A 26,806-nucleotide genomic window follows, 5' to 3' on the forward strand; every position below is an offset into this window, starting at 1 on the left:
CCTCAGCTATCTTAACAAGATTTTTGTAAAAAAAAAAAAGAAAATAAGCAAAAAGGCTGGATATGCACATTTGGCACATGTACAGTATTTTTCTGTGTATAACATGCCCCCGTGTATAAGACGCCCCCTATTTTGGGGGACTCAAAATTAAGAAAATACACTCAGCACTACCCGTGTATAAGATGACCCCAATTTTTAAACATTCTTTTCACGTAAAAAAACCTAGTCTTATACACGGAAAAGTACAGTACATTATACAAGTTTGTTAATGGGCAATATAGGTTTGCAACCTGGTGCCCTTCGGACACGGACTGTAATTCCTGTTATCTCTCACTGTTGGTCATTCTGACAGGAGACGATGGATATTATTAACTTATGTTGCCTTGAGAACACCATGTTGGATTCTCCTGCTCGGAAGTAGCTCAGAGCTGGCATTGACTTTTTAGCAAAATGAGAGGATAAAATTCAGAAGTGATTCCCTGCATGTGGCAGATACTATTTTAAAGTGTCCCCTCACAGTTAAAAAAAACCCAAGCAACTCCCTTCAGCGGTGGGGGTGGGGTGGGGAATCAAGTATAAAAGGGACAAAGTTTTCAAACTCCTTCTGAAGTTTGGCTAGTCTGCTTTCCAGGAGGTTTTTTTTTTGCATAAGTAACATTTTTAAAAAGTGAACCTCCGCCTGCAGCCTAAAATGGTACAGTCCATTTTGCCACTTCATTCCCAACCCTGGGTAACTGTGTAATGGTTGAAAATGTTTAAATGCACCTCTGGTCATGAAAGCTTAAGTTATGCTTTCCAGTTGTATTATGTGTGACCATTTGTTGGTCAGCATTTGACCAACTGAGTTTGAATTTTGTGTTTCAGGTTGTTGGTTTTTTAAAAAAGTTTTTCATTTATATGGTGTTTGAGTGTGTGTGTGTGTGTGTGTGTGTGTGTCTCTGTGGGTGTGTGTGTGTGGGTGTGTGTTCTGAGCTGCCCAGAGGGCTCCTCCTGTTATGGTGGAGTATCTATATAAACGGAGTGAATAAGATAATAACAGCAAATCGTTGCCCTTGTGGTGAGGTGTGCCTTTCAGAAGTCCACCCATTGTGCAGTTAAATTTTTATTTCATACTTCATGGGGAATTATCAGCGTTTCTAAACTCAGGGTAGGAATGACTGGCTTTGGGGGCCAAACTAGATAGAAGGTGAATTTTAACTCTGTTGAAATACAGTTTTTATTATATAAACAGCAAGGTACTGTGGATAATGTGTCTGAAATGTAAAGAACAGCTGCTGAGAGACTCTTGGTTGGCAACATGATAGGGTGAGAGGGTGCTCAGGCTCCCAACCAATTCCTTTTCTTATGTAAGCATTAATTGCATTGCCTCCAGGCTGCCTCTTAATTGTGGATGACTCAACATCCACAGAGTACTTCATGCTCTAAAGACAATACCATGGAAGTGGTTGGTATGTTGTGCAGAGATCTTAATATTCTAGTGACTTTCTTGAAACAGTTGCTGGCTTAAATGTGGGGATGATGGGAACTGTAGTCCAAAAACAGCCAGAGACCCAAGTTTAGGAAACCCTGTTCTAGAATGTGAGAATGTGACTTGGCTTGAATGTGTGTGTTTCTTTGTCTTTCCTTTATATACCTTCCTATGTATAAGGCTGCCATCCTAAACTCACTTATCCAGATGTAAGCCCCATTGAATTTATAGGACTTACTCCTGAGTTGACATGATTAGGCTTGCAGCTTTGCCAAGTTTCAAAATGGTTCTTCTTGCTATTGGTTTTCCTGCTGTGGTTTCTTACTTGCCTAAAACAAGTGTGTGTGGTTATACACATGGCTCCAGAATGAGGTAGTAGAATAGACCATACCATTTCCGTCTACAGGAAGAGGGAATTGCATTCTTAGATGTTCCCCAGTATAGAAGTTGTGATAAGAGAGCTGGGCTGTGTCCATGAGGCAGACTGAGGCAGCCGCCTCAGGTGGTGGAATCTAAGGGTTGTCTCTGCATGTGCCCCCTCCCTGCTGCCATTGGAGGAGAAGTGAGGAGAAGCAGCCGCTTCCAGTGAGATCTCACAGGGTTCTTTCAAGATCTTGCCAGAACCCAGAAGCCCTGTGACCCCAATAAGTGAGACTTCAACAGGGGCAGCGGGGGTAGGCAGATGGCACATGTGGGCGGCCACCTTTCCATTTTGCCTCAGGTGGCAAAACTGGATGGGCAATCTCTAATAGTAGTAGTAGTAGTAATAATAAATCACCCTCACTAGCGGAAATCTATTACATCAAGGAGTGGGTTGGGAACCTAGGGTACTGATCTGCTATATTTTTCCTTGCAAGGAATTATTTTTAACATGCCATTGAAAAATGACATCCCTGACCTGCACTCTCAATTAATGCAGCCCACTCCCCTGCTTCCATTCTGCTACACGTGCAGACTGGGATTTCCTTTTGTTCTGTCCATGAGGTAATTGCTGCTTAGCTCTGTATCTTTCTTGTACTCCTCCGCCTTTTCCCTGTCAGCTTCTCACTGCCTTCCTCAGTCTCTGGTCTCCTCTGCTATGTATCAAACATTTGTCATAACTTCTGAATGATTTTTCTGAAGCGCCTGAAATAGAAAACCCAGCATTGTCTGCTTTTCAGTATAACTATGCTTCAGATGGCGTTACCGCTCACTGGGAAAAGAAAGACAGTATGTGGTTCTATGTGTTAAATTCTGACAGGTTCTCTCTTTTATTCCTCAGGACTTGCAGATAGAGCGAGAAAGGGCTGTGTACAATATATCTGGTGGCTGTACGGCCCTCATTGTGGTGTGTTTGCTAGGAAAGCTCTATGTGGCAAACGCTGGCGATAGCAGGTAGGCACAATTCTTCACGTTTCTTGGTAAGTTAAGAACATGTAAGAAAAGAACGACAGGCCTATCTAGCCTGGCATCCTGTTCTCACAGTGGTCAACCAGATACCTATGGGAATACAGCAAGCAGCTCCTGAGCAGAACTGAGCTCTTCTCTCAGTAAGCAGCAGCTACCAACCTGCTGGAAGCTAGCATTATGACTCAGACCTGTCTGGTGAATGTTAAAATATCTAACCCATCATCTATCAAGTGCATTGGTGTCCAAGCTATCAAAGTGCATTGGTGTCAGGAGTCCTGGAATACAACAAATCTAGATGAGATTTTTCCTGCTGCAAGGATGGAGGACAGGAAAGTTTTTCTCAAATGGAAAGCAAGTGTCCTGTTGTACAATCCAGGATACATTCCAAAAAACGAGGTGGCTTCTTTTGAACCTGATGAAGAGCTAATATGACCCTTTTTTATTCACACATTAGATGGCCTTAGCTCATTCTTGGCTTTTGACATATAAAGGCAACTGGTTTATACAGTCACAATCTATACCTGAATCTTATCCAAAGTGTCTTACTGTGTGTTCTTGGCAAACGTCTCCTTCCCTGAGATGGGTGGAGGAGAGTACTTTCCAGTGTGTTCTTTTTCAAAGGGGTTGATATCAAGGTCAAAGCATTGATTTTCTGTCATTCGGAAATTGCATAAAGAAATGCAGGCACCAACCTCAGCAATGTTCTCTCAGCCTTTCTTCCCCTACTGCAGCATTGCTGTTTACTGTTCTGTTAATGTTTCAGCAGTGCCTTACATTGCTAGGTACAATGCACTGTGCAGTGGTACCGCTGGTTAAGAACTTAATTCGTTCTGGAGGTCTGTTCTTAACCTGAAAGTGTTCTTAACCTGAGGTACCACTTTAGCTAATGGGGCCTCCTGCTGCTGCTGCGCCACCGCAGCACGATTTCTGTTCTCATCCTGAGGTAAAGTTCTTAACCCAAGGTACTCCTTCCAGGTTAGCGGAGTCTGTAACCTGAAGCATCTGTAACCTGAGGGACCACTGTAATGCATGTGCGTTATGAGCTCTAGACTAAACTCTTGCTGTTACAGTAAAGAATTTACAGCTCTGCTGTAATAGCTGTTACGCATCTGTAGCCAGAAATTTGTCATTTTGGATCAATACACAATTCTGCCCTTCTCACCTTTTTCTAATTAGCCACTTCTCCTTTGAATATTTTACTTATCTGCCTCCTTGCACCATTATTTCCCCTTGCCGCAGCCTCGCATATTGGCCCATTGCTTCAGTTTGTGGATCTTTTCCTTCAATAGGCAGAATGTTTTTTGAGAGTTCTGTGATGTCACAGCAGCTCACACGGTGATTGGAGAGGCGGCTTGCAGATCCACAGGGTAGTGGAGCAGGATCATGGAGGAATGCAACTCTAGTACTTTTCACATAGCAGGAGCTATGATATGGTATCATTACTTTTGCTTGGGCATCCTGTGTAACGTCCAAAACAAGGATGCTTGCTTGGTGAATGGATGTGTTTTAAGTGCCAGGGAAGATAACCAGTTTCAGGTGGCATCCGAGAATTTAGATGACACACAGCAAATGTCATCACTACTTTACCTCCCACCACTGAAATGTATTCTAGGAGGATTCTGTTTGTAGAGTAAGCATAAAGGATCCCTTCGCATCCCTAGACAACTGGGTAGCTGATTTGCAAGCTGCTCATGCTTGAATTCAGAACAAATTGATTTTCAGCATTGCTTGCATTGCTTGACAGGTATGTCCTAGCCCAGCAAACTGTTTGCTGGCTTGCATACTCATTTGCTTATCTGGGCTTGTCCCTGTCCACTGCATCTTTTGAGGTATTGAAAGTGGGGGGGAAAATAAAAATAACTGGAGGCTACTATGATTAGACACTGGCTTCATTCCATCCCTCCTAGCAATTCTGCCCTTGCTTTGCACCTGCCAACACTAAACTGTCCACTCTTCTGGTTTAGCACTCCAGTGAAGAAACAAAAGAATAATAATCTCCCATGAAGGTTTTCCCTAACAAACAGATGAAACCAAAAAGTTGTCCTTATTTATGACTGGTTCATACAAATAAACTCTGTTTATTTTAATTTATGGTTATGCTATTGGACATGTAAATAAGCAGAGAAGCTCTCTCTCTCTCTCTCTCTCTCTCTCTCTCTCTCTCTCTCTCTGTGTGTGTGTGTGTGTGTGTAGAGGAATTGGCCCCATCTATGGGGACTCCTATATCCATTTTTCATGTGTGCACCTGCTCTTTCTCCAAGTTACCACAATTTAAGGAGATGCCTTCCATCATTCCCCTATGTGGTCATTTGGGTTCATGTGAGATCTTCTCCACACAGCTGTGTGGTGCTGCCACACCTGGTGGCTGCCTGCTTGGACTTGACCCATGAGAGGGCCTTTTCATGGAAGGTTGTGGAATGCCCTCTCTGGTGAGGTGTATCTGTCTCTCTTCTTATTGATGATGGAATTAAAAAATGGCTGAAAGTGCTGGTTGATTGAATGTCTGTCTGTCTGTCTATCTATCTATCTATCTATCTATCTATCTATCTATCTATTATTATAGATGTGTTTGCCATCCTCGCATCTTTGAGAATTAAGGCTAGGATATAAATTGAATAAATAATAATAATAATAATAATAATAATAATAATAATAATAATAATATAATATAATGTAATCCAAGTGGAGAAAATCAACACAGATTCTTTGTTTGAACGGTGCCTCAGCCTCCATACTACTACATATTACAAGTAAGTAAGCCGGTGGTTTTTAAACCATTACTAGAAAACAGCAATGTAATTGTTTGTTTGTTTAAGGCAGTGATTTTCAACCAGTGTGCGATGGCGGGCAGCACTGGCCTCTGTCCCTCTTTCCTTCCCTCCCTCCTCGGATGTCCTCTTGCGTCTCTGCCTCCCCAAGGTTTGCACAGCTGTTTATTGCAGCAGCCCTGGCTATAAGCTCTGCAGGTGAAGGGTGGCTCTGGGAGGCACCTCTCTTGGGGGGGGGGCAGCTCAGAGACCAGGGGAGGCAGCTGCTGCTGCCCAGACGACTCCCAAGGAATAGGGGAGAGAAGGCTGAGGAAACACTCCACAAGGGAGGGTGTTCGGAAAAAGGTGACAGGCTGCTGGCTCTGCAGGCAAGTAGTGACATAACTGGGTTCCTGAGCCCCACACAGGTGCCGCAGAAAGAATGTAGTTTGTTAAGGGAGCCATGGGCTCAAAAAGGTTGAAAACGTTTGATTTTAGAGATTTTATAAACATCTGAGTAAAATGATTATTGCCAATATACAGATAAAACTAGCAGACTTTTAAATAACAAAATTATATGCCTGGATACGCTTGCTAAAATAAAAGTTTTTAGCTTATTTTCAGCTACTCCTTTATGTTCTGTAAACAATCAGTGGATGCAGTCCAGGCATGATTCTGTGTGCATGTTTAGCTGCCATAGTAAGCAAACGGCTGGGGGAGAGGGAATTTTTCTTTTAGCCTTCAGTTTCCTCTGCTTTGGTTGCTTTTTGACCCATATAATCAGAATCTACTTATATCGACATAATGTAGTCCCCTTGCCTTATTCTGTCCATCTGCTCAGTTGCCCACTTTCTTCTTCTTCTTTTGCAATTGACACATATTGGATTCCTCTTCAGAGAAGCCAGATGCTTCTGGCTCACCTGCATGTTCAACTGCCTGTTGACAAAATGAGCACAACCTCCCTGTGGCTCGGAATTCATAACACACTGTCAAACAGAGTTTTCCAAATGGTTTCTCTTTGTCACTTCTTGCCAGATTTTAGTATACCTTATAAAAATGTGCAGTTCAGTCTTCTGTTTCAGATCGTTTCTGGCTGAAAAGGTGTGCAGTAGAATCAGGGCATGCTGTGAATGCTCTTTTAACAGGGGGAGGAAAATTTCCTGTTGTTTTGATCATAGGAATACCAATAGGCCTAACTTTTGTCTTCCTTAAATTCATCACTTCAGCTCAGTAGTCTTTATTTTAAAGTTGTGAACCATAGCAAAAACAACAAAAAAGTGATTGGGGGGGAACCATGGTTAGCACGTGTTATATTAGAGATGTGAGGATCCCATTAAAGTGCAAATAATAAATGGATCAGCGATTATGAGCCAAATTTGTGAGCATCCCCACTGCAAAGAAGATTTAAGTTTCAAAAAATAGACAGTTTGTTCCAGGATTTGAAATATGTGAGGGTGGTTTAACTAAGAGGTAAGGCTGACAAAAAAATGAAAGGGAAAGTGCACATTTCTGAGACTGGCCCCTGATTTGCAAAGAGTTCTGGACCACATCCAAGTCAGCAATCTGAACATGGGTGGGACAGTCATAAGGTTTGAAATTCTGGAACTTATTGGCAATTTATTACTTGTATCCTGGTTTCTCATCCATTAACGTGTTATTGCCATCATATCCCTATGATTGTCTCCACAAGCACAAAGTGGTATAAAAGCTCTTTTAAAAACAGCAACTGGATCTCAGGGCCGTCGTTACCTGGGGGTGCAAGCGGTGTGGGGCAGCTGGGCACCGAATTCTGGGGGGCACCAGGCACCTGCCGCTGAAGCCACCAAAGCTCTTAACCTGTTATGAAATAATAAATAATTTTGATCAAGCTAGAAAAAACAAAATACATATATACCTAGGTATTACCAAAATGTATACCTACTGTTTCACTAAAGGACTTTCGACTTTGTGCACTCATTTACCAAAGACGCGTCGCGCCAGTGGCGGCGCTTGTCATCCACAATGACAACGTTTATCAGACTTGGGGGCGCTGGGCGGATCTTTGCACCCCGTTGGCGCACATGCTAAAGACTCCCCTGCTGGAACTTGTACTTTCAGGTTTCCCTACAGTAACTTTATTGATGGGACTTGAGTATGAATCACACATCTTGTTTTCTTCTTAATGTAGACCAAGGATGTACCATATCACTCCATTTAATTGTTTGAAACAATATGTGTCTTTTTGTAACGTATTGTGCTAAAAATACTAGCAAGACACTTAATCTGAAAGATGTATCTTTGGGCTGAAAGATGTATTGTTCAAGATGGAGCACCTTATTTAGGGATATTTAATCACTGAGGGCCCTTCAGTTAATGTTGATGTTCTCATCTCACCAACATAAGTCAGCCTTCCTCATCTAGCAGTGGTACTACAGAATCTGACTGCGTATTTGTAAAATACATGAATGTCAATACAGAGTATGACAGATTGAGTCGCCTTGGCTCTTAGAATCCAGTAGTTTTCATATCTAGATTTTTCCTTCCAGAACATATTTAAGGGTTTTGAAGTGCACAGTTCTGTCAGTTCAATCCTGCCTTGAAATGAAATGATCAAATTTCTGCATTAATTTAGGAGATAATGCTTCTAGTGGCCAGTTTGGTTGATTTAATCATTCTGCCAGACTCTAAATATATAAATGTTAATGAAGGAAGAATGTTTTTGCAAATGCATTACCAGGTCTGGATCCCACCTCTGAAAGCCACAGAAAATTTATGAAGCCGGGTAGTGTTTCTTTAACGCTCTTAACTGCCCAATCTCTCAGTAGATTGTACTTTTCATTGACTGCATTTTAAAGTAATTGTCAAAGTGCCTCTAAAGTGTGATTGTGTGTGTGTTGAATTGATAGTCCGTGAATCAAAAAACATTTCTACAGAAAGGGTTTGTCGTCGTCAGCAGTAGAAGTGCTGCTGGCAGAGTCTGGATGAGACTGGACAGGCATCTGCTGAGACTGATTAGAGGCCAATTCAAATGTCATAACAACGACATAGCAGCTGCTGAATAGCACATAGCCACATGAGTCTGCCACATGGCCCACGCAGAGCCTTTAACAGGGTCTGTCCAGTGATCAAAGCTCTTAGTTGATGGTTATCTCCTCCTAATTCTAAATTTATTTAAGGCTTATTGAATTTCAGGTTTAACAGTTGCAGTAACAGCAACAAACTCCAGTCATCCCTCCTTCCTCTGCCCACAACAAAACATCAGCTTAACCCATGACGTTCAGTTTACTTGGAACTGCCAGGCAAAGAACTGGTACACATGTGTAACTGGTACACATGCAATGATAGCCATAAACGTGGGCACAAAGGTGAAAGGCTTCTGGGACAATCTGTTGACCCAAGTTTGTGGAGTCCTGTCTTCAGGAGAACCAGAAACATGCCCTTCAGCTTCAGCCTGAGAGATCAATACTATATATCCAAATAATATGCTCTTTGAAGCCAGCATTCAACCTGACTCTGAATCCACACATGTACATTATCTGCCTACCAACCAACTGCACCATTCAAATGCTGCAAGCATTATGCATGAAACCACTCCTAAAAGTCCTACTTTACTTAATTCTTCTCTTTCCTTTTGCTTTCCTCTCTTTCTGTTTTCACTTGACTGATACAGCTAGGATTTGCTCTTGTCTGCCTACGCACAGTATTAAAACTCTTACTATTTCTATCATAGACTCGTGCAACATATCCTTGTTGTTCTCCCTGTCACTAAGCTTTCTGTCTCCAGTGTTGCTAGCCATCATACATTTGGCGTTTTCCCTACTTATCTCCTCCCCCCGGTGTGTGTGTATGATGTATAAAATATAATTAAAAACAATTCAACATTACATTTTTTATATGGCTGACTTCACTGGCTTCCTTGTCCTTCCTTTTCAGCTTCACTTTAAGCTTACCATATTTTGAAAATGTCTGCAGAACTTCTTTATCTCTTGCTTTCTCTTTTCCCTTCTTTTTCTACGTTATGTTCCCTTCCCATTAAGAAATCCTCTTTGCGTTCCTCGTTGCTTGCTTCTCCCTACTGCAGAAATGCCCTTAAACTTGACATCTCACTCTCTTGGTCCATTAGTACATTCAAGTGCCTCTTCAAAACACCTTTTTTCCACTTTTCAACCAGCATTTTCTGGGTGATGTTCTTTTGCCTTCCTCCATCATTCCTTTGATCAGATTGTAAGCCTGAGGACATAGTCCATTTCACTTTTCATTTTTGTACTATGCCTAATGGTTTTAGGTGTTGCTGTTGTCGTGCTTGATAAAACAAATAGTTGTATTTCTGAGTATGGCTATTTTAAAAAAATCTATATATTCCATTTTCTAAAATTCTGTCTTCAGTTTTACTCTGGGCACAATCAGTAAACCAGTTATACCCTTTGGATAACTCCTGTTTGTCTTAATGGGAGCCATTTAGAAGAAAGTCTTGAAGGATATTCCTATGGTTAACTTACAATTTCAAGTTGGGTGGCATTTTCTGAAGCTTCATCACTGGGCTACCTTGTCCAAACAGGCTGACCTTTTGAAAAACACTCTCACTTCTTGGAACTGGCTTGTTCACAGGCAGTAATTGCATTAAGATAGATGGGCACAACAGCAACATATTTAATCACAAGTTGTACCTATGTTTTCCAGGAAAGAACCAATAAAGATCTGGAACTACGATATTTTTATTACAGAGCAAGAAGGTTTCATGGTGAATGGAAGGAGGTGATGGAAATGTAGTAGGGTAGTTCATGTATTTTGCTTAATGAGAGTGCCTGAGTCATAATAAATGGTTTAAAAACAAAAACACACAACACACATTTTTGTGTGTGATTATACAGCCTTCTCGAACCCTAGTGCCCACCATATATTTTGGACTACAGCTCCCATCAACATTGGCTGGCACTGATGGGACTTGTAGTCCAAAACAGCTGCTAAGCACTAGGTTTGTGATGTGCAATCCAATATAATAATTAATTTCATTGAAAATTCAGGATCATTTTAAAAAATCCAGTCATCTATAAAATAATGTAGGCTGAGAAAAAATCAGGTTGACTCTCAAGGTATGGAAGGCATACCTACTCTCTTGTCCTTACAGTCTGTAAGTTCTTTGGTTCTTTTTTCCCCTTCTAAAATGATAAAACAGCTTTTCCCACCAGGCTTTTTAAAAGAAAAATACCTTGGCCTGGATCCAAAGAACTGTGCAGTTTGTTCAGTGTGACTAGGAGGTATTTGAACATATGTTTTTCAAAACACCATGCCCACCCCAAATTCTGTATGGCAAACCTCTCCTGAAATTAAGGGGCATTTTAAAATCAGTTTGAAGGCATGGCAAGGGGTGGAGGTGGCCTGCCATTGAAAGTAGAAAGTAAAAGCAAACAATCCTGTTGGGTATTAAAGCTGCTCATTGGATTCCAGCCACTAAGTGTCATTTTCAGAGATTTTGTTTGCCCTTCTTGCCAGTGAAATATAGCTTTAGGTGCATTATGATTTCGTGCAGGTCTTGTGCATTTTAAATATTTGTGGAACATTTGAACCCAAGTGAAATACATTAGTCCTCTAACTTTGCTTTAAACCATTATTTCAATTATTGTGCTTGCAGAGAGAAATTGAAAGTGTAGAAAAGGGTACAGTGGACTTTTGTTGTATTGTATTATGCAGTGTAGTATCACTCCTCCTGCTCCTCTGGTCATCTGAGTCCATTTCGAAATAGATTTTGTGGGTCCAAGAAGTAAAAACAAACAAACAAACTGAAACAACCTTTGGGTATCCAGTCACACCTTTGTAAATAGAACCTTTTCCCACTCACTCTTGAGAATAAACCTTTCTTTGGTCATTTCAGGTTACTTCCACAGTATTAACTTCTCCAGATCCCAGTGCCCTAACTTCTGTTTTGTTGTACTTTGTGTGATCATTTTCTTATGCATGAGAACTGCATAAGTGTTTTTAGGCTCCTTATAGATAAAAGGTTTTCACTCAAGAGTAGACACACTGAAATTAATGACCATGACCCACTTAGCTCATTACTTACTTAGGAGTCGTTATTGATTTCGATGGGTCTCTTCCCGTGTGTGTGTGTGTGTGTGTGTGTGTTAGTCAGTTGCTCTAGACTCTAGAGAACAAGAGACGAAACAGTCCTGTATAAATTGCTGGTGAGACGATTCCTCTGCTTCGCATACAACCATAATGCAATATTTCAAATGAATGAAAGACTTGATCTTACATCTGATCCACCTATTGTTGAATCAGATTGTTAGTTCAGACATAATGAGAACAAACCTAGGCAAGCCTTAAGTTTGTCCTCTCTCACCCTCTACCAGTGGGGCTGCGAATAGGAGATAAAATGCTCTCATTATAGATTAACTGCAGCTTGTTGTATCAGCTGAACCTGGATAAGCTGCTGTTCATCTTAACTATCATTAGTGGGAGGGAACTTAACATCAAACCATAAATAATTACACTTGCTTGTTTTCCTTATTTACTTAAAATCAACCACAGTTTAGCATGTTATCAAACTCTAAACTAAAACAGAAACAGAACCAACTGATAGGGGTTATATAGTAGGGTTGCTGTAGTTTAGAAAGAGAAAATCTGGCCACAAAAGTTGTTGCCCTATGCCCAGTTTTTCCTGGACATTTTGGCAGATTTTCGGAAATTCTGCCTGGATGCTATTTGCAAAAAAGACGAATCCTGGTTATGTCTGGGAAATTCCGGACGTATGGCAGCCCTAGGTTATAATCCAAAACTTGCTGAGAAAGGCAATGCTAAAGGTAAAGGGACCCCTGAGCGTTAGGTTCAGTCGCGGATGACTCTGGCATTGCGGCGCTCATCTCACTGGCCAAGGGAGCCGGCATTTGTCCGCAGACAGCTTCTGGGTCATGTGGCCAGCATGACTAAGCCTCTTCTGGCGAACCAGAGCAGCACACGGAAACGGTGTTTACCTTCCCGCCGGAGCGGTACCTATTTATCTACTTGCACTTTGACGTGCTTTCAAACTGCTCAGTTGGCAGGAGCAGGGACCAAGCAACGGGAGCTCACCCTGTCGCGGGGGTTCGAACCGCCGACCTTCTGATTGGCAAGCCCAAGAGGCTCAGTGGTTTAGACCACAGCGCCACCCACGTCCTCCTCTCCTTCATAGCCCCTCCCTTTTCTTGCCATTTTCTGCTTTCCCTTTCTCTGAGCAAATATAGCAATGAGGCCAGACTACCCAAAGAGGTAAAACTTGTAAACATAAAGAAGAATGAACTTCCAACTATTAGGATTCAACAAACATCCTGACTGCACTATTGGGGCAGTTACCTTTCAAGGTCATATAAGATCAAATTATAGCTTTTTGTCTGATGTCTCCTTCATAAGGTTTTAGAGTGACAGTTGTATCATGGAAATAACAGGAAAATGCTGGAGAGGATTTTCTTTTCTCATTGGTGTTTGCAGGTAGGCTTTTCTGAGATGAGAGGGAGAGAGACAGTTCAGTTATCAATCATCCCATTTCTTGTCTCCCTTGGCAGGTACCTAGTTAAATTTTTGTTTAGACAGGATTTGCTATGCCATCTCCATTTGCTGCTAGAATGGTTATGTTCTGACATGACATACAACTCGAAATCAACTTATATGACTCATCTGAAGCCAGACGGTTTACAGCACACCAGACACCACAGAGACCACAGCGTACAGTGGTTTGTCCTCTAATCTGTGCTATAAGGTCCCCTCTGCAAATAGGCTTTTCTTAATGTTTGGATTAAATACAATGGAAAAGTAGTGTGTCTGGTAATTTTAGTAATACACTGTTGGGTCTAGGCTTTTTAAAATACGGACCCAAAGGGACTGCTCTCCTTCACTCCCTCACTGTGTGTTGTTGTTGTTTTTTATATTGCAGGGCAATAATAATCAGAAATGGAGAAGTCATTCCAATGTCTTCAGAATTCACTCCAGAAACAGAACGTCAACGTCTTCAGTATCTGGTAAGGGCCTAAAGATTTGGATTAGTGGGTGGTGGGGTACATGGAGCTATCACCTTCTCAGCCCTTATCTGAAATGAAACTTGTACTGCCCTTCTGGAACTATATTGTTATCCCACACTTCAGCAAAAAAAGGCTGAAGAAATGTGGGTGAAAATACCCTGCTGCCAGGCTTACAGGCTTACATCCAAAAGGAAAAGGAATTGGGACGGAGGAGGAATGAAAAGCAAACTCAGTCACGATTTCTTAGTCACAGAGTTCTTGTAATGACTAGCCATAATGGAAAGATTATCAAGAAGAGGAGGAACTAAAAGTTGCTGGTCTTTTAGCAAAGCTGATGGAGAGATGTGCTGCCCCATTCCCATCAGGCTGTAGGAAAGAGGATCTGCACTACATTTTGAGTTGGCAAGTAGGTATTAGGGCTGGTTGATAACTGATTTTCAATATTGCAGTATATCACCAGCTGAACTTCGTGATATATCGATATATCATGATACCTGAAATAAGGAAGCAACTACGCAGAGGCAAGCAGGACAATGTCCTGGCAATTGCTACTGCTTAAGGGTCTAAAACTGATAAATGATGATAATAGGAGTCACCTTCAACAGCACTTTCAACAGCAGGCAAGCCAAAATGCATCCGAATGAGACTTCTGGTTTTGGGCTTGGCTTCCAAATGGTGGTACTGAGGACAATCCAAAGTATGGTGATGAGTCATAGTGAATACAAATAATCTGAGACTGCCAGCAATAGCAGCAGTGGCCTGTGAGGACTCATGGCAGTCTGGCAGTCCCAGATTAGTTGTATTTGACTCATCACCATACTTTGGATTGTCCTCATTACCACCATTTGGTAGCCAAGCCCCAAACCAAAAGTCCTGTTGTGATGCATTTTGGCTTGCCTGCTGGTGAAACCAAGTGTGTGATTATTGATAATGTTGTCATTTATCCGTTTTAGTTCCCTAAGTACTAGCAGTTGCCAGGACATTGTCCTGTTCGCCTCTGTATAGTTCACATCCTTATTTCATACATTGTGGTAGATTGCATTGTTTAGCTGGTGATATTGTTAGGTTTACCTGGTGATAACGTTGCAATGTTTAGCTGGTGAGTTATTGCGATGTTGGAAACCAGATACCACCTAGCCCTTAAACACATTGTCATTGGCGATATATTGCCAGCTCAAATATTATGAAACAATTATCACAATGTGAACTTGTATGATATATTGATATATCGCCCAGCCCTACTTGGTATCAATAATAGTGATACATTTAGGCTTGCTCTGAGAAAGTGTACTTTGGATCTTTCAGGACTGACAGCTGACCCAATTTATTATGCTCTCCAGAATTGGCAGATATTGGAAGGATAACCCGGCAATGGTCATCCTTGCCCTTTCAGCTGCCATTGTGGGTATAAGAAAACGCGCACCCTAAAATCCCTTTTGTCAGGCTGTGGCATCTGGCCTGTGCCTTAAATTCCACCAGTGCAACTGGCACTTCAGGCAGATGCTCCAAACCAGCCTGTTTCTCCCCATCTCTGAAACTTGACTTTAAAACTAGCGTGTCGTCATTAGTGTCCTCTCCCACTGTGCCCAGAAGCTGATGGGGACAAGCTTGTATAGGCCAGATGGCCTTTCCTTTCTCAGAAATGCTTGCTCTATGAGTAGAACAATGCTTCGCTGGCTATAAATGCCGAAAGAAATGTGTGTGGTTGTGGTGATTGCGGGGAGGCAACTATTCTGTGCCCTGATTTTATTTCTGTTTACATTGCCAGAGTCTGAAACATTTCAGAGGGAAGAGCTACTTTTGGAGTCTCGTTTTTCACAGTGATGAATACAAAGCATCTGCAATAAATATTTATGCTGCCTGCATTTGCAAAAAAACCCCAACCCAACGTGTTTGTCTTTTAAATTAGCAGGGATCTGTAGCATCTTGAGAGTGGGGTTTCATTTGAAGAAAGCAGAGATAAAACATTGCCTGAGAGGGTCTTTCCCCCTTCAGCCTCTTTTGATGTTCATTCTGGTTAGATCTGAAAATAGCAGCTGGCCTGAAAAATATTTATGCTACTTCCCCTAACTCTTTTCTTTACCTTTGTTTACTGCATCTCCATATGTAGCAAATGCGCTTGGGTTATGGCTATCACGTTCAAAGGAAGTAGGTGGGAGATACCAGAAGTGTGAAACCACATTAGAGAGATCCTTTCAAATGGACTGGAAGTAACATGTAGAAGATAATTTTAGGACCATTGGTATTTCTGACCAGTTCTCACCTACTGCTGTTAGGTTTATGACTACGCTTGGTTTGTGGTGGGTTTCAAGTACTCCTGCAATCAATGATTTCAAAAACGAATGTCAATACTTCTCCCAAGAGTATTCTGTACCACTTTTTAGATTTAGCATTTTTCACTCACGCACTTCTCCTTGCGCTTGTCTAAAATTGTTACAGCTTAATATTGACAGAACATTCTGCAAGGAAGAAATACATTTCAGAAGACCTATCCTTAGATTTGATTCTCTCCTCTCTCCATCCCTTCCCTTCCCTTCATATTTAATCTGATTTTGTGTTTTATAAGGAATAATTTGGGGTAAAAATCTGCTGCCCGAAATAAACAGAACTGCTTCTTTTCTTTGGTGTCCTATTAAAGCAAGGTGCATGTGACTTGTTTCATAATTTAATATTTCTTGCTAATCACCTTGAGGAAAGGCAGAGTATAAATATTTTAATAAATAAAAGTGATTTTGTGCCTATCAGTTTTTTAAAAAAATTGCTACAGGGAAGTGCCTGAGTATGTTCCCTTCTCCTCTTCCAAAAAAAGAGAATATTGTATTACTTAGGCTCTTGTCAACAAGCAATAGGAATCTCAAATAAGGCATTGAACCTATATGGCTTGCATAAAAAAAGTTAGACCATAAATTTCTAGTATTTTACCAATCCCAGTTTTAGAAGTTGCTTTCTGTGTTCTAAGCTCTGAGCCATCTATGACTTTTTTCCTACAGTTCTTCCATCATGGATTTGCATATTGACTCTTGTTTCAAGGAGGTCTTGTGGTTTTTCCTCTTCCTTTTTTAAAAAATTAAATTTGTTTCCCTGTTGGAAACCTTACCTAGCTTCCTCCAAATTTATTACAATCTCCTATTACAAACACTTGATAAATTAGCAATTTTTTTAAAAAATAATTGATTTGATTCAAGTATCAAAACAAATGAAAGTTAACTATCTCCACCCCCCCCAGACACATATACCTACACACACAAGCAAACGTTTTTCCCAATAGTTGAGGGGTTTGAGCAGGATTGATTTTAAAAGAATACAGTTGTACCTTTGTTCTCAAATGGAATCAGTTCCGGAAGTCTGTTCGACTTCTGAAAACGACGGCACGGCTTCCAGTTGGCTGCAGGGAGCCAACGGATGTTCGGCTTCCAAAGAAAGTTTGCACACCGGAACATTCACTTCCGGGTTTGTGGCATTCGACTGTACTACAAAATAGCTCTTTAGATTTGCTTTAAGCACAGCAACTGTTTTTAAAGATCAGGAAAACTTTTAACTGCCTTGGTTGGCTTAGATGAATTGGAACCATTCATGGAAAGCTGAGGGTATCAAAACTCCTGATGACAATGCTGAACTAAGCAAGGTAATTTTGTTCTCTTTGCTTCATGCAAGCATGTACTGTCCATTATTTCAGCAAATGTACTGATACCCTGACGAGTATGCAAATAGCTAGCATGCTTCCTTTAATTTGCTCATTTGTTTCTGCCGAGGACACTCAGGTTAAGTCAAGCTCAAACGTCATGTGCTTGTTCTTCTGTATTTAGCGATACAGCAGTAAACCAGAAGTTAATACCCATGTTTTATTCTGAATGGCACCACATCTCAGGTACTACGTAAACAGGTGGGGTATACAGGAAAGTTTATATAAAAAACCCCCCAGTATCTAGAAGCCTGAGCTGCATAAACTGTGTTCTAGCCTAGAACAGACCCATGTGTAGAACAGACGGCTGACCCAGTTTAATTTGATGGACTTTGATTGGACTGAATCCAGACATCCTTGTTCCCCTCCCTCCCAACAGTTGGTCAATAGGACCTAGAAAAGCCAACGGTGCTGACAGTACAAAAGGCTAAAGCATTGTGCATGGTAGTAGCAGTGATTTATTATACGGTTAAAAACCAGCATGCTGTATCAAATACAACAAACAAAGCAAATACCAATAGGGATGAAACAAAGTAAAATAGAATGGTAGGCAAGCAAAACTGAAGACATAGCAATTTAAAAGAGAAACAGGAAGTCTCTGTAGACCCAGTAGGTGAGAACCACTGGCGTATCTTGTAGGCTGTTGTGCAGAATCCTGCAAGTGGACAATTCCAAGTTAGAACCTCTGGACATTCCTTCAAATAACGGGGCAATTATCTTTATATCTTGGCAGCAGGGGCAGCGTAAGAGAACATGGCCTATGAGCTCTACCTCTCCATCATTACAAGGGCAGAGCCATTTGTCTAAAGAGATCTTTCTGTAGCGCCCAACTAAAATGGCAGTAGTGCATGCAGAATTCAAGGGCCAAAACTGGTGCCAAAGGTGATGGAAGAGCCACATTGCAATGTCTACCCTCAACCAAGTACAGTACCAGGTTTTGTAGGCAAGTTGTCCTGAACTGCAAGTAATTGGCAGAAGCACAAGTGGTGTAACTTGAGGACAGAAGAGGTGACAAAATGTTTTTGCAGTAGTTCAAAGGTTTGAGGGTAGGGAGGGGGAGACTTATTATCCAGTGGAAGTTATTTAAGACTTTATAATAGTGGGCTTCTGAGATTTTGTTCATCATTTGTTTACAGTTACCACCTCTCCTTGAAAACAGAGAATAACAATGCAAGATCTCCAATAATGATTGTCCTCTTTCATTTCCCCCTTTTTAATCTTGTAGGCATATATGCAGCCGCACTTGCTGGGAAATGAGTTTACACACTTCGAGTTTCCAAGGAGGGTCCAGAGGAAGGAAGTTGGGAAAAGAATGCTCTACAGAGACTTCAATATGACTGGCTGGTAAGAACGCCTCCTGTTTTTTAGAGGGCAGCATCCACACAGCAGTTTGTTCCATTTCCCCTGCATTTCCCAAACACAGGCATAGGCAAACTCGGCCCTCCAGATGTTTTGGGACTACAACTCCCATGATCCCTAGCTAACAGGACCAGTGGGCAGGGATGATGGGAATTGTAGTCTCAAAACATCTGGAGGGTCGAGTTTGCCTATGCCTAGTTAATTTCCTGGGGGAATTGTGGAAGAACCGAAACACACACATATTTGGAAAGGGTGGGTGGGTAGCGACATTGTCCAGTGGCATTTGTTGCTGTGTCACAGCAGTTCCCGTGATTTGAATGAAATTTAGTGCGACATGTTAGCAATATCGTTCAAAAAGCCACAGTTCCCTAATTCTGCATCCCATTAGAAAATTTCAGGGGGGGGTGGGGAAGACAAAACTGGATTATTAATACTATTTTCCATATTGTACAATTTCACATCTACACTAGATGGGACCGATTTGAGGTTTCTTTGTAAACTTTCTCTTCTCCTGGGCTCTGGAACTTTTTCAGAGCAATTGGCTGGCCAGCTTGTATAGGTTTGCTGAAGGTGGTAGTTAATGCCCAGGACTTGCATCATCCATTTAGTCTTTGGGTTGGTTCAAGGCTGCTACTCTTAACTCTCTTCAAGCATCACCTATCACTGTAGCTGGTAACTTTGTCAGGAATTAAACTTACTAGAGTGTTACATAGATGGGAGAGTGATGCTTATTACCTTCAGTGTCTACTTCCTTGTGACACATACTAAGGCTGGCATTGTAGTTACGGAACACAGTTTCTTGCAGGACGAGAACCTGAGGTACCTCAGACTGAAATTTGCCATCTGGTCATATTTAATTACATTTTAAAGTCCAAGTACACTTTATGTCCTTGGGATTGAAAGTGGAAATAGGACATTCAGACAAAAGCCTGAATTACAGTTCTCGTGTGACTGTATTAAGTACTTTGAATGTTTCCCATGCCTTTTTTCTGTGGGCCAGCTTAAACCTTTCCAATCAGCAACATAAGAGCAGCCCAAAATGTTGAGGAGTAGACTCCAATCCTCAAAAGACTGTGCCGCTTCAGAATGAAGATGGGGTCTTGTGTGTTTGACTTCTCTCCCACATCAAATATTACTTGAACGTGGAAAGCTATAGATGGTTCTCCCCGAAGTTCCCTGAAGTTCTAGCTTTTTATGTTGAAGTGTAATCCAAGCGTAAAATTCTCACAAGTAGAACTTAACTTTTGTGCTCCTTCTGAACCTTTTGGTCATGTTAATGGTTTTTTTTTTAAAGGAAACCAGACTTGTTTACAGGATGCCTCATGAATATTTCCTTTTATATACTCACGTCATTTTCACCTGGAACAGCAACAGGCTGCTACCAGTTGTGGCTGATGTAGCAGCTGCCGCCGCCGCCGCCAGAGGATGATTAGAGAAGGAGAAAGTACTTTGAGCAACTTTTGTGGCTTGTGCACAGCTTTCATTTTCTGTACTCAGGAAATACTTTGTTGTGATACATACAGTCAAACCTCAGATCCCGAGCGCCTCTGTTTTGGAGTGTTTCAGCCCCCGAATGCTGAAAACCTGGAAGTCAATGCTCTAGTTTCCGAACGTTTTTCAGAAGCCAAACGTCTGATGCAGCTTCCGGAAACTCCTGCAACTAATCGGAAGCCGCACATTTCGGAAGCCGAACGGGCTTCTGTAACGGATTACGTCTGACAACCGAGGTTTGACTGTACTTGTTTTGTCTCGACTAGCCACCTGACTGCTCTTTAGGCCTTATAATATGGCTTATAAGTCTCACCCTCTTTTTTTTACTGAAATAAAATAAATGCCATGATCCCAAAGGGATCATCTTTGGAACACAGAAATCTTCTCCATCGTGTTCAGCTGCAGGCAAAGGGTTAGTAGCCAAAGCCATGATACAGGTTGCCATATGTCCTCTTTTTCCAGGACACATCCTCTTTTTCATGGGTATGTAAAATGAGAGTCGCCATAGTGATCTATAGTTAGAAGTCTGCAAATGTGTCCTCTTTTTTCGCTCTTCAACATATGGCAACCCTAAGTTGGTAGGAGTCAGGTGGGTCAGCCTATGCCATTCATTTATCCCCCAGTGGCTTTGCTGCTGTGTTTCTGTAAGCTTTCCTTGCAGTTAGCTGGCAATGTCCATTGTGTATCTATATATTTTGGTGTATCTCTCCCCCCCACTCCACTGCACGCAGGTGTGTGTGTGTGTGCGCGCGCGCGCGCACACACACACACACACACACACACACACACACTCAGTCTGAATCAGAGGCTGGAGTCCTAAGGGCAGGGGACCCTGAAATGTTTTCTGCTTTCATGGAATGATGCCTGTCAAGTTGGCATTGTCCTTCCTTCCTTCCTTCCTTCCTGATAGAGCAGGTATTCAGGTCTCTTGAGTATTTGATTTTAACAAGCAGCTGCATTCTAATCTTGCTTCTTGTTTCTTTCTTTCTTTATGCGTGTTTTCTAATTTCGTCTGGGGTTGACCTTTTTCACTTTTCTCTTGCAACTAGCACCAAAGCTAGTCTGCTTTAATTCCAGTTGGCAAACAAACAAACAAACAAAAAACATAGTCCCAGAGGAAGCCCACTAAACACAGCAGCTCATGTGTGCTTTGTGTTGTGTAACTTGCATGTTGCGTTCAGCAAATGTTGTAGCTGTGGGCGCTTCTCTTCTTCTTTATTGCTCTGCTCGGTGGCACTTGACAGCCCAGCCAGGCAGTCTGGCAGAGCAGGGGATAAGTAGATTGAGAAATGCCACAGAATAGTTTATGAAGCCAACACCAGATCTGCACTGCCTCCTCCCCTCCTCTTTAATATAAATTGATTTATTGAATCAAGCGCAGAAGCCCCGGTTCCAAAACCTTAGGCGTTATCCTCTAGAGAGCCGCCTAATAAAAGAGGCCCAACTGACAGTCCTCATTAGCTTTGCCACAGATCCCAAGGCAGTATTTAAAGTGGCAATGTCCCTTTCCCAGACCTGGATTTATCTGCCAGCCAATGCCGACGGGCCTAATTAGCTGGCTCTTATTAGTCTTATTCAGATAAGTGGTCTTCTCTAACAGTCTGACTCCAGGGTACAAAGAGCAACCCGCAGCCTGCCTGCCTTATGCTTCCACCTGCTCAGTTACACCTTGCTTTCTAATTCGTATAATTCTCATGAGCTCCCATGGAAAATGGTGTCTGTGTGTTTAGCTGGGTTTTTTGTTTTGCTTTGTTTTTCCTAGTGAAACATATATTTAATCCAAGTAGCTTTTGTGGTTTTTTTTATAAAATATAATGGTTATGGAGACAGCAGACCTGTTTTAGGGAGCGGAGTGGTTAAAGAAAGATGACTGCTGTGTTAATCTGCAGCTACTGACAACAGAAGGAGACAGAAGATAGAAGCGGAATTAGATTTAACAAAAGCCCTTTGCACGGGTACGTTTGGGTTCCTGGCGTCATGCACCCCAGAGAAACATAGCTCCCTGTATTCTGTTTGTAACACGTTTCTGGAATGATAAATGGCTGTTCACAACATGCATGTTCTGCATCTTTTCAAGATTTGCAGCTCTGGCTGCAGGGACAGCAGGGGAGGAGATCTGACCTGCTGTGTACAGCACATCTCCTGGCAATGACAAATGACTCTTCTTTATGCCAGAGGAACAGAGCCAGTGCTGTTGGAGCAGGGCCAGCTGGAGACAACAAACAAACCAGAGAAGCCCCATAGTCACCCCCTAACTGTGAGGGAAAGAATAGCAGGGCAAGATGTGTTTGAGTAGTCTGCTTCTTGTGGTTTTTTGCACTGCCTTATCAGTTTTGTTGTAACCTCCCAAGATATGTTTAGTGTGTCATTTCCCTTCCACATTAACACAGGACGACGACCTTGGAAATAAGTACTTTTAATTGGTACCTGAATATTCCTAATTGATATTTATTTAATCTCGAAGCAATCTGGAGGCCAGTGTGGTGTCATTACTAGAACATGCAAAAGGCAACCAAAATGATAAAGCAACTCCTGGTTAGCCATTGTGAGAATAGGATGTTGGACTAGATGTTTCACTGCCTGAATCTAGCAGGCTCTTCTTATGTTCTTCTGTGTGTGTGCTTGCTTGAGAAAATCAGGTCCATATTCCCATTCAGCTATGAAGCCAGCTGGGTGGTCTCGACCACTTCCGGTTTCACCTATCTCATTAAAGTAGTACATGGTCTCGTGCAACTTATGCAATTTTCTATTTTCCTCTTCCTATAAATTGTTGTCACCCTTCCTCTTTTGTTACTGGAACCTTGCAAACATTTTAATGTCGCACCTATCTATCTACCTACACAAGTAATACAAACAGAAGCTAAAGTTTTGATCTCACAGTTGAGGTCTGCAGAATTCTGGTTGATCTTTTTATTTGTTAAACTGAACAAGTGTGTGTGTGTGTGAGAGAGAGAGAGAGAGAGAGAGAGAGAGAGAGTGTGCATGCAAGCGAAAGAGAGAGAGAGCACATAGCTGCAGTTGCACAAATCCAGGCTTAAACAAGAAACCCAAAATCAACCCACAATCCTCCGATAAGGAAGTGCATGTGCAAGTAATATTTGGTCCAGGACAATGACTAATAAAACTGAAATGAAGTGACACACAAGAGTTTCAGACTGGGTTCACTCTAGATTCCATTTCTTATGCTCTAACTAATATATATAATAATGCCTCTGTGTGAAATTCTTTTATCTGGAAGTTGTGTCTCTTGTACAGAGCTAGCCCATGCGATCGCATCACATGAATTTGAGAGGTGTGTTCTGGCCGTCATTCTCTGCGACATTGCTAAGGATTTTGCACAATACACTCAGCTGTGTTGGCACATGGTAATAATAGACTAACCCTTGGATAGTTTGAATCGTTGGAACACTGCTGCCTTGGCCTGCTTGTTAAGTGTTACTATATTTGACAGCAACACAGCTGAAGCAAGAGTGAAGAAAATAGCCATTCCCGAATTGTGCATGTTGCTTAATGGGCTTGTCCTTAGCTTTGATTTCTCTTACTCTGCATAAACAGCTAAGAGAAGAATCCTGCCTAGCCAGGCTTTGAAATTCCAGAACTGAAGCCCCTTTTTTAATATAGAAAATGTGTGTGTGTTTTATTGAATTGTAGTCAATACTATTATAAAATTACTCCCCCCCCCCAACAAACAGTAACAAATTACCCTCCTCTTGAATTCTTATGAACTGGGATTAAGTCTCACAGTTCAAGAAAAGGGCATCAATGACATATCTGTGCAGCAAAATAAAAAAGAGATTGTTCCTGAAAGGATGTCTTGCTTCACATTTCCTGGAAAAGTGGCACACTTCAGCCTTAATCTTCTGATGCTAAATGAACCCCGTTTTAAAAGCATTTGCAAGGATGTAAAATACTGACAATACCGATTTGCGCTGTCTTCCTGTAGGGATTTCTTTCTTTCTTTTTGGTACTAGATACTTCTAGTACCTGCAGGTTTATTTCATACTGTGGTCAGACCTTACTTGTTGTCTTATCACCACCTTCTTAGAATGCATTGCATTGTACGAAAGCAACCAGAGTTCCTTCACGTTCACTCTTACCAAGCTGCAATTGGATTTAGCTCCTTCATCCTTGTGGGTCTGTTCCTGGCCTTTCCACAATATGCTTTGCAGCTTCCCGTGGCCTCGTTTCCCTCCTGTGGTTTCTTTATTTCTTTAAGGGAAGAAATTGCATTTGGAATCTGAAGCAGTGCATAAGCAAGAGACTTGTGCTGCTTAGGGACTTTGGAGGAGAGCAAAGTGTGAGAGCAGACCTTTTAGAATGCATCACTGTTTGCAGCCCTGAGAAAAAGTTAGGAGGCAAGTCTCTACTTATTCCCCACTGCCATTTACTAAAAAGGGGTGGTTCACGCCTCCTGCAGTTGCCTACTAGAACTTCCCCTCTTGCTTATGTTTGCATAAATATAGATTACCCATGGGCCTTGAGTTACTAGCACACCCTTCTGAATATGTATGAATCAATACATAGCAAACTTGAATGAACTTCAAGAACTTTTGTTTCCGTATAACATAGTCCCCTAGGCAACCTACAGTAGTTCAGGTAAAAGTGCCACACTGATCCTGCAGACTGCTCGGGTTGCCTTGGCACTCCAGGTATCTGTGTGTGATGAAGCAGGAAGTACAGCGGCTGGAGGGCAGGTGGCAGAAATTCCAACCTGAACCTGAATGAGCACAGGTGAGAGAGCATTATTGCCACTTATCAAGTGGTGGTGTTGACATTGCACCTGCATTTAGCTGTCTGGCAGAGGTCTTATGGGTGGTGAATGGCCAGGAGAGCAATGCTCTGATTCTGTCAGCAGCCTGATGGGACAATTTTGCTAGAATAATAATAATAATTTTATTATTTGTACCCGACCCATTTAGCTGGGTTGTCCCAGCCACTCTGGGCAGCTTCAAACAAATATAAAAGCGTAATAAAACATCAAGCATGAAAAGCTTCCCTATACAGGGCTGCCTTCAGATGTTTTCTAAAAGTTGTATAGTTATTTAACTCCTTGACATCTGATGGGAGGGCGTCCACAGGGTGGGTGCCACTACCGAGAAGGCCCTTCAGATAAATCCTTGAGATTTAGACAGAATTCTGTGTCACAGATGAAGCAGATGGTAGTTGTGGTAGAAGGGTCAGTGGCCTGGGAAGAGGGCTTTCTCTGTGGTAGCTCCAAAATTGTGGAACTCCCTCCCCATAGAAGTGCATCAGGCATTGTTGTTACTCAACTTTTGGCATGTGCTAAAGACATACCTCTTCACCTGGTCTTGTGACAACTGAAAAGTATTTTTATATGACCTTCCTGAAGTTGCATCTTATTTCAGTGGTTGTTTGGTATTGATGTTTGGTTTGGTTTCAGTTTGTACTGTTTTTGATATAGTAGCCTGCCTGGGGAAGTTATGGTGGGCAAGAAATCTAACAAATTAAGTAAACCCATTGAAATTAACTTTATCATACAGTGATTACATTGAATGTACTCGATGTATGACCTTGTCAGATATCATCTATAATCCTGTAAGACTTGATGGGACCTAGCTTGTAAGAATGTTAGGCAAGTTCATAGAGAATTGGGACTTTCAATGGGCTGTTGGTCATTAGGCAAACAATAAAAGGAAGAATTTATTCTCAGGAAGCGGAGATGGATGTCTCCTTTGTGACCTGCTTGTCAGGATTACCAGCTTCCCAGTGATACCCAGCTGAGCACTATTGGAAGCGGACTATTGTGCTAGCTAGTCCCCTTCAGCCTGGTCTAGCAAGGCAGTTCTAATTTGGGACAGTAAATCATTATGCTACATCCTACTCCTTACCTGATGCTGTTCAAATATTTGCCATGTCCCAAGCAGGATTGTCCCTGTATTTCCTGTGTATCCATAATAGAGGTAAAATCCTGACACTGGCCTTTAAGCTATACATTTGGAACAGGCCCCAGCAATTCCAGCCATGCCCTTTTTGAATATGTTCACACTATGTCGTTGTTTTGTTTTGTTGTTTGTTGTCCTTAAAAGGCAGCTTTAAATTGATAACAAGATATGAAGAAAATAGGATTCCCAGTCAATGGCACATTCAGGCATTTAAAAGAAGGTGTGTGGGGCTTAAACTGGGGCGTAGGAACATGCACCTGCAAGCTCACCCCCACCTGTGTTCTCATATGTTCCAGGTATGTCCGCCCCACCCCAGGCCATCCTAAAAGGCCTGAAAAGAGCTTGGGAATTGATTTGGCTGAACCTTACGACAGCGTTCCCAATTTCAGGGAAGCTTGCAAAGCTGTTAAACTGAATGTACCCACATGCCTTCTTCAGACCCTCCTTCTCAGTGCAGAAAGTTGGAGGTGGATTGGACATTTCTGCACCTCGGTTTAAGCCGGTGTGCATTCTTAGAACACCAGAATAGGGCAAAAGATACATACCTGTTTAGTGTAACAATTGAGTGACATCCGTGTTGTTCTTCCTCCAGGTTAAGAGATGGTGTCTGTGTGAAAGCATGGGTGTAAAAAAAGAAGTGTAGGGAGGTAAATGCCCATCACTGAATTAAAAACCTTGTAGGGACAGTTTGTCAAAAGGGGAGAAAAACTACAACATAGTCTGTGTTCGGTTTCTGTGGAGTTAGAATGGGACAAGGCCAATCGGTGGTGCTACTGGGCCACTCCCAGGTGTTTTTT

At 41.9% G+C, this 26,806-nt stretch overlaps 1 protein-coding gene across 2 annotated transcripts in view; it reads left to right on the plus strand.

Annotated features, from left to right (window-relative positions):
* PPM1H (protein phosphatase, Mg2+/Mn2+ dependent 1H) overlaps positions 1 to 26,806 on the plus strand; it is an 80,981-nt gene that overhangs the window by 43,142 nt on the left and 11,033 nt on the right. For both annotated transcript variants that reach the window (XM_081877999.1, XM_081878000.1), the window contains exons 4-6: positions 2,730 to 2,842; positions 13,490 to 13,574; positions 18,482 to 18,600. In XM_081877999.1, coding sequence (XP_081734125.1) covers positions 2,730 to 2,842; positions 13,490 to 13,574; positions 18,482 to 18,600 — 317 coding nt within the window. The remainder of the gene's footprint in view (positions 1 to 2,729; positions 2,843 to 13,489; positions 13,575 to 18,481; positions 18,601 to 26,806) is intronic.

Source organism: Podarcis erhardii (genome assembly GCF_964252035.2).
Source record: "Podarcis erhardii genome assembly, chromosome: 10".
Lineage (NCBI taxonomy): Eukaryota > Metazoa > Chordata > Lepidosauria > Squamata > Lacertidae > Podarcis > Podarcis erhardii.